The 8,476-nt window shown below is 51.1% G+C and overlaps 1 protein-coding gene across 1 annotated transcript; it reads right to left on the bottom strand.

Moving 5' to 3' along the window:
* Positions 1 to 768: 768 nt before the first annotated feature.
* Positions 769 to 8,215, bottom strand: LOC123082629 (uncharacterized). The gene is made up of 4 exons (XM_044504934.1): positions 7,978 to 8,215; positions 7,783 to 7,863; positions 2,251 to 2,309; positions 769 to 850 (listed from the first exon to the last, which is right to left on the bottom strand). Exons 1-4 carry the CDS (start codon positions 8,137 to 8,139, stop codon positions 769 to 771), a joined length of 384 nt encoding a protein of 127 aa, XP_044360869.1. The 5' UTR covers positions 8,140 to 8,215.
* Between the last annotated feature and the right edge of the window lie 261 nt (positions 8,216 to 8,476).

Genomic DNA, 8,476 nt, shown 5'->3' with positions numbered 1-8,476 from the left:
AAGGCTTTTCTACTTTTTCTTGAGTTACATGGATCATGCCTTATTAAGAGGGTTCAAAGGGGTTGCAAAGGACAAACTCTGGTCACAATCATCCCATACTTATCTCCTCCAAAGCTTAATACAAAGAAGCCACCAAGATAACCTATGTTAAAAATAGTCAAAAAGGTTAGCTTTCAGGTGGTCGTATTATTCGAACACATTTTGGCCGGGCAGTCCGACTAGGCAATGGGTGATACTTGAGAGCCAAAAATCCAGGCCGAGTAGTGTCCGGGTGCGGTCGGGTTGTTCGGCCAGTCCGACTAGGCGATGGGTGATACTTGAGAGCCAAAAATCCGGTCGAGTGGTGTCCGGGTGTGATTGGACGGTCCGGCCAATCTGGCCGGACTAGGGGATGGGGTGAGAGTCGAGAGCACAAAATTCTAGCCGGTCATCACCCGCACTTTCCGGCCTTGTCCTTTACATTGCTACCCGGTTGCTGGATCAGTGCTCTACCCAACGACTATTCAGGCGTACAATTCCAGCCATAAAATAGTCACATTTCCCTTCTATAAATAACACTCACCACTTACTGGGTTAGTTGACCAGGTAGATACACTGACCTACATCTGAGAAATGCTCTCGCTCATATTTCCCACTCGATATTGAAGATTTCTTTGGGAATCCTTGAGAGATTTGAGAGAGATTCCACCCAAATCCTCTCCTCTCTGTTTGGACCTAAGCAACCAAATTCACTCTTGAAGGCTGGAGACTCCTAGGCTATTGGACTTTTCAGTAAAGAATTGTTTTCTGATTTACCCCCGAAGTTTGTAAAGGTTTGAAGGCCGTCTCAGGGTCTACCACTAGTGGATGGTAATCGTCTTCGTGATGATATATCAAGGATAATATGGTGAGCCTTCGTGGTGTTTGGTGTTCCTTCATGGTAACTCCCATCCCCCATGAGGTGATTTGATTACTTCCGAGGAAGTGAATATCGAAATACATTATCATCTCTAGGGTCTACAATTATCTCTAACCCTAACTCAATATTTGTGGTTTATTTTAGTCACTGGCCTTGCAAGCATCATATAGGATGTTTATTTCATCATAGCAATTGTTTAGGCACACCTTTATATTCCCAATAGCTTAAACTTGCTAATAATCAAAGAAAAAAATGTAGTTGTCCTTATTCACCCCCATATGTCTATCTCGATCCTTTCAACTGGTATTAGAGCATTGTGGTCTAATTTATGGCTTGACCGTCCTAGAGTGAGATGTCCTAACAGAGCAACTGACATCTTACCGAGCCCGTAGAGCTTCTCCAAACCGAATTCTGTTCAACTCGCAAAAGCATAAGCTTTATGCATCCACGGAGCTTGTTAGGATGTTAGCCGGCCAAGCTGGCAATATGAATGCATTGGCTGGACCAGCAGTGGTGGAAAGATTTGCATATGGAAGTCCTAATGGTGCCTCCATCACTACTGAAGGGGTGAGAACCATCGGTGAGACGTCCGTGGCTTCTCTTTCCACCACTTCACCTTTGGGTACCAACCATACCGAAATCATGTCATTTTGATGTAAGTGGTCACCAAGGTTCTCTAATATACGACTTGTGGTGGGAGCTTGGGGCGTGATTGAAAAGGTCAATCCACTGCATGGCCCATTTAACACATCTGCAATTTTATTTTTCTATTAAATAGAAGAAACCCATTACAAAATCATTACAATGAATATGTTTATGTATATTATTTGAATCACGCCCTTTTATTTTGGGATCATGAAGGCAGAATTATTTTGAACTCGTCTGAATCTATTTTGTGCACACATCCTGGCATAAAAAAATTGCACCGAGACGGATTTGCCATGCTTGCCAACTAAACATGCCACCCACGGCCAACATAAATTGCCATGCAAATCATTCGTAATTGCCATACTTCCCGGTTGACATTTGCTGGTTAAGAGTGACTTAACACAAACCTTACACGTGGAGTAAAAAGAAACGGACAGAAATGGAGGGAATACTTGCAACTATTGCTTTATCCGCCGGCTGCTCTTTACTTCCGTACACGAGAAAAACCAACGCTTCATGTGCTCAAGCTCAACTACGTAACCCAAAAAAGGTAGTACGCCGTTTGTCCATCTATTCGGATTGTTGTATTCGATCTTTGTCGTGCCACAACGCATGCATGGTTCCATCAGGCCACGTCCATGGCGGTGGTGTCGTCGGAGCTTGCAAAGCCGTCCTCGCCGCTCCGGCCTCCCCGAGCCGGCTGCCGGTGTGCTGATCTCGGGGCGGCTTGCGCGTCCCTGCCTCCGCCATATTCCATCTCGCACTGCCAAACAAATAATGTTGGTAAGAACATTAAGCATCGGATTTCATAACCATTTCATACACATGCGTGCGCCGAGGGACAGATCAATCTAATTTGAGTTATCAGTTATGTATCTTGTAAGACAATAAGTTTTGGAAACCAGCACAACCCTCTAGGGGTGGCTTATCTCATTATATATAATGGTTGTGTTACAATACGTACATAGGTACAGAAGTTATACATAGTCTAACACCCTCCCTCAATCTTAGCCACTTTCTAAAGAACTGAGAAGGGTAAGATTGCGCCTACAAGCCTCAAATTATGGCAGTGGTAAAGGCTTAGTGAAGATATCTGCAAGTTGATCCTTAGACGAGATAAACTTGATCTGAAGTTGCTTCTATGATACACGTTCCCGTACAAAGTGATAGTCAACTTCAATGTGTTTCGTTCGGGCATGAAATACTGGATTTGCAGAAAGGTATGTAGCACCGATGTTATCACACCAAAGAATAGGAGGTTGTGGTTGAGACAAACCCAACTCCTGAAGCAAAGACTGCACCCAAATAATCTCTGCAGTAGCATTAGCCACAGCCTTGTACTCAGCTTCAGTACTGCTACGTGACACAGTAGCCTGTTTCCGAGCACTCCAGGCGATCAAATTAGAGCCAAAGAATACTGCATAACCCCCCGTGGATCGCCTGTCATCTGGGCTACCAGCCCAATCTGCATCAGAGAAGGCCGAAAGGACCCGAGAGGAAGTCGACCGAATATGCATACCAAAAGTCAGGGTGAACTGAACATAACGAAGAATGCGTTTAACAGCAGCCCAATGAGTATCTCTGGGAGCCTGAAGATAGTGACAAACCCTGTTAACAGCATAAGAGATATCTGGTCTCGTGATCGTCAAGTACTGAAGTCCACCAACAATGCTTCTGTACTCTGTGGCATCCGCAGGAGACAAAAGCTCACCATCAACAGCTGTTATCTTGTCGGTAGACGACATGGGTGTGGTGGTCGGTTTGCACTTCCGCATGCCGGCTTTTTGTAACAACTCCAAGGAGTACTTCTTCTGCGTAAGGACAAGACCAGTAGCACGAGAAGTGACCTCAACTCCAAGAAAGTAGTGAAGCTTCCCAAGATCTTTGACCGCAAAATCAGCACCAAGAGAGCAGACAAGAGCATCAGCAGCATACTGAGAAGAGCTGACAAGGATAATATCATCGACATATACCAAAAGATACATAGTGACTTCTGGCTTCTGTAGAAGAAATAATGAAGTGTCAGCAGTGGACGGCACAAACCCATGAGCACGAAGGGCAGAGGCAAGGCGGGCATGCCAGGCACGAGGAGCTTGCTTCAAACCATATAGTGCTTTGGAAAGACGACATATATAGTCAGGACGATCAGGATCAGAGAAACCAGGCGGCTGTTTCATATAAACCTCTTCCTCCAAAAATCCATGTAGAAAAGCATTCTGCACATCAAGTTGACGAAGGGACCAACCACGAGAAACAGCAATGGAGAGAAGAAGCCGAATAGTGGTAGGCTTGACGACAGGACTGAAGGTGTCCTCATAGTCAAGACCATGACGCTGCCGAAAACCGCGAGCAACAAGTCGCGCTTTGTAACGCTCAATAGATCCATCCGAATGCTTCTTCACTTTGAATACCCATTTTGAGTCAATAACATTTACCCGTGGTGGTGGAGGAACGAGAGTCCATGTCTTGTTACGAAGAAGAGCATGAAACTCCTGCTCCATAGCCTCTCGCCAATGTGGAATGCGCAGGGCAGCCTGATATGAGCGAGGCTCAGAAGATGGATCCGCAACAGCAGCAGCCAAACAAGCAGCCAACCAAGCAACCGTACCATCCGTACGTTCCTTAGGTTTGAAAATGCCACTGCGACTGCGTGTATGTGGTCGAGACACAGGAACCACCGAGGTCGACGAAGCAGCCTGCAACGGGCTGGAGGACGGCGACGTTGACGAGTCAGCCGGTGACGAGGAGCCAGGCACGGTAGCCTCGGACTCAGTCGGCGAAGAAGGCCGGCCCACCGGCAAAACCGGCAGAGCAGACGAAGCAGCTGGCGACTCCGGCATCCCAGACCGGGCCGATGGCGAGCTCGGCATAGTGGGCCGTGGCGCGGCCGGTGTCGCGGGCCGATCCGCTGATGAAGGCGACGTGAGGACCCGAGCCGCGGGCGAAGACGGCGTGACGGGCCGAGCCACGGGCGACTCGGCGACCGCTGGCGAAAAAGGCCGAGCCACTGGAGACTCGGCGATCACTGGCGTAGCAGACCGAGCAGTGGAGATGCTCGGCGCGACGGGCTCGTCGGGTGACCATGCATGGGCACGCGAATCGATGCCATGCAACAGAGGGCGATCGACATGCCCACCAGAAGACGACGATGATGATGGTGAATCCTCCAACAGCTCCAAACGAGCTCCACGTCCGGTTCCTGCACCATGGTTAGGTAACAGCAAAGGAGAGTATGCAACATCATCAAATTGGTCAGAAGCAACAGAGGATGAATGCAGGGATGGTGGTTCGACAGTGGACACAGGAAGGTTGGCAAAGGGAAAAACATGCTCATCAAACACGACGTTCCGAGATATATAGACACGATTAGTGGGAACATGAAGACATTTGTAACCTTTATGAAGAGAGCTATAGCCAAGGAAAACACACTTCTTAGAACGAAACTCAAGCTTGCGCTTGTTATATGGACGAAGATGCGGCCAGCAAGCACACCCAAATACCTTGAGAAAGTTATAATCAGGTTGTTCATTAAGGAGAACCTCAATGGGAGTCTTCATGTTTAAAACACGAGTAGGAGTACGATTGATGAGAAAGCATGCAGTGGTGAAAGCATCACTCCAAAACCGAAACGGAACAGATGCATGGGCCAACAGAGTAAGACCAGCTTCAACAATATGACGATGCTTACGTTCGACTGAACCATTCTGCTGATGTGTATGTGGACATGCTAAACGATGAGCTATCCCAAGCGACTGAAAGAAGGAGTTGAGGTTGCGATACTCGCCCCCCCAGTCCGACTGGACATGAACAATTTTGTGCTTGAGAAGACGTTCAACATGTTTTTGAAACTGAACAAAAATATCAAACACATCAGATTTGCGTTTAATAAGGTAAAGCCAGGTAAAGCGACTGTAAGCATCAACGAAACTGATATAGTAATTATGACCACTGACAAAAGTCTGAGCAGGACCCCATACATCTGAAAACACAAGTTCTAACGGATGTTTCACCTCACGACTGGACTCCGAAAAAGGAAGTTGATGACTCTTCCCCTGCTGACAAGCATCGCACACTGCTACATCTTTATTACTAGACAAACTAGGAAGCTCATGACGACGCAAAATATGACGGACAATAGGTGTGGCCGGGTGACCAAGACGAGCATGCCACTGTGACGGAGAGACCCGAACTCCACTGAAAACGCGAGCGACGCCAGGATGCTCCAGACGGTAGAGGCCCTGGCACAACCGCCCACTAAGAAGAATGTCCCTCGTGCCCCGATCCTTAATAAAAAGATCAAAAGGGTGAAATTCACAAAGCACATTATTATCACGTGTGAGTTTAGGAACTGAAAGAAGATTGCGGGTCACAGATGGAACGCGAAGAACATTGCGAAGCTGAAGACTCCTATTGTCATGTCTAGTGAGAAGAGATGCTTGACCAATATGAGAGATGTGCATACCTGCTCCATTGGCGGTGTGGATCTTGTCGGAGCCATGATAGGGTTCACGAGTGTGAAGCTTCCCCATCTCGCTGGTCAGATGCTCTGTCGCCCCAGAGTCCATGTACCAGTGTGGATCGATGGAGTAGGACTAAGTGTGTCCCTGGTGCTTCTGCGGTGCGGGACGATCAGCCATGGCGACCTGACGGGCATTGTTGCGTGTATCTTTGCCGTCATTGCCAAGACCAAGGAAGCTTCGCTGGAAGCGCTTATGACACTTGGAGGCCCAGTGCCCATCGCGGCCACAAAGCTGACACACACGTGGACCGCCAGCCCCTGGTAAGGTCGCAGTAGGTGGGGGGGCCGAGGCGGGCGACGGTGGCAGCCCCAAGGGAGACCAGGGTGATGAAGAAGAGCGGCCACCCTTGGTGGCGACGTTGGCCGAGAGAGAGCCAGTGCCCCTGGTGCGGCGAGTCTCGACCCGTTGCTCAGTGAGAAGAAGCCGAGAGAAAACCTCGTGTGCCAACATGGGTGTCGAGTTACCCCGCTCGTTGATGATCTCGACTAAGGCATCATACTCCTCATCAAGACCATTGACAATAAACGAGTTGAACTCGGAGTCGGTGAGGGGCTGTCCAATGGAGGCCAATGTGTCGGCAAGGCCCTTGACCTTGTTGTAGAACTCAGTGGTCGTGGAGTCAAGCTTCTGACACTCTCCAAGCTGACGACGGAGTGCAGAGACACGAACCTGGGACTGCGCTGCAAAGGTGCGCTCAAGGATGGTCCAGGCCTCATGAGACGTCTTCGCGAAGACAACAAGGCCGGCAACTGCCGGCGAGAGCGACCCCTGGATGGAGGAGAGGTTCGCCTGGTCCTGCCCCGTCCAGACGCGATGGGCCGGATTGTAGACCGGACCGTGCACGCTGTCTACCAACGCGGGTGGGCAGGGAAGCGATCCGTCGACGTAGCCTAGCAGGTAGTGACTCCCCAAGAGCGGGAGAACCTGCGCACGCTAGAAGATGTAGTTGTCTGCGGAGAGCTTGATGGTGATGAGATGACCGAAGTGAAACGGCGGCGGCGAAGACGATCCCATCAAGGAGGCTGCCTGGGGTGCAAACACCATGGAGGCAGCCGGAGGCACCGAAGCCGATGCGGGAGGAGGCGGGACCGCAGCCAGGGCGGGCGCCGCAAAGCTCGCGGCCGGTGCGGACGCCGCAAGGCCCGCGGCCGGGGCGGACGCCGCCAACCCCGCCAGCGGGGCGGTGTGATCCGCTCGCGGCAGGAGCGGCGGGACGACGCCTGCGGAATCCGCAGCGGACGGCGGCGCCGCGGTGTGGACCACGAGGTCACGCCCGAGCGAGGGCGCCGGCGGCGTGGAGAAGACGGAGCCGATGCTCCTTGTCCCGATCGGAGCCGGAACGGAGACGGCATCGAGCGGGAGGTTGAGCAGAGCCGCAAGAGAGGCCGGGAGGAAGCCCGCAGCAGTGGAACCGGTGGTGGCGGCGCTCGACATGGCGGCGGCGCGATCGGTGGCGCGGCGGCGGCGGCGGCTGCGGCGGCGGTGCGGGTATTAGGGTTTAGAAGCGGAAGCGATCGTAACCTAGCGTGACACCATGTAAGACAATAAGTTTTGGGAACCAGCACAACCCTCTAGGGGTGGCTTATCTCATTATATATAATGGTTGTGTTACAATACGTACATAGGTACAGAAGTTATACATAGTCTAACATATCTCAACTGGAGGCTGTCACTGTTGCATTCAAAACCAGTGTTCCAGATTGTGTACGTACGTACCTGTATGTGAGCCATGATGTCGGCGACCGTCAGCGTCGGCTCCTCCGCACGCCTCCTGAGGATCCACTGGGAGAGCTTCTCCTGCGTCGACGATGATCCAGTAAGGTAAGAACCATGCACGGGATCGAACGTGCGGTGATCATAGAAAGAAGAAGAAGAACCATGGAAAAGTGAGGTCTGGTAGGGTTTACGTACGAGGGCGTGGAGCTCGCCGGCGCGGGAGGCGTGCCTCTGCTGCGCCATGGCCTGGGAGTAGAGCCGGGAGACGGAGCTGGCGGCGTCACCGAAGGCGGAGTGGAGCGTCCGGTCCGCCTCGTCCAGCCCCGGCGCCGCCTCAAGCTTCCTCTTTCGCGCCATCGTCGCTCCAAGTCGAACCCTAGGCTACTGCCCGACTAGATTGCAAGTTTGCAACACGCGGGTGTCCCGATCGAGAAGAGAGAGTTAAGAGTATATGTGTAGCAGCGTGCAAGGCCAGATGGATGGATATAGATTGCATGCTAACATAACAATGTGGCCATGTTCGAGTAGGAATCTAAGAGCTGCTTATTGTCCGTGCGAGTTTTGAGTTATTGTCCGACTAGGCCTCGACTTGGTGTTAATCCATATATACTAACTTACCGCCTTGTGGTTCTGGAGGGAGGAAGTGCCGCTACGACTACGACGGACGTCGCCGTCCATCGCCATGGACGGCTCA

This window comes from Triticum aestivum, chromosome 1B (assembly GCF_018294505.1).
Source record: "Triticum aestivum cultivar Chinese Spring chromosome 1B, IWGSC CS RefSeq v2.1, whole genome shotgun sequence".
NCBI classification, from domain to species: domain Eukaryota; kingdom Viridiplantae; phylum Streptophyta; class Magnoliopsida; order Poales; family Poaceae; genus Triticum; species Triticum aestivum.
The sequence above is the reverse complement of the archived record's forward strand: the minus strand, read 5'-3'. Positions and strand labels throughout refer to the sequence as shown.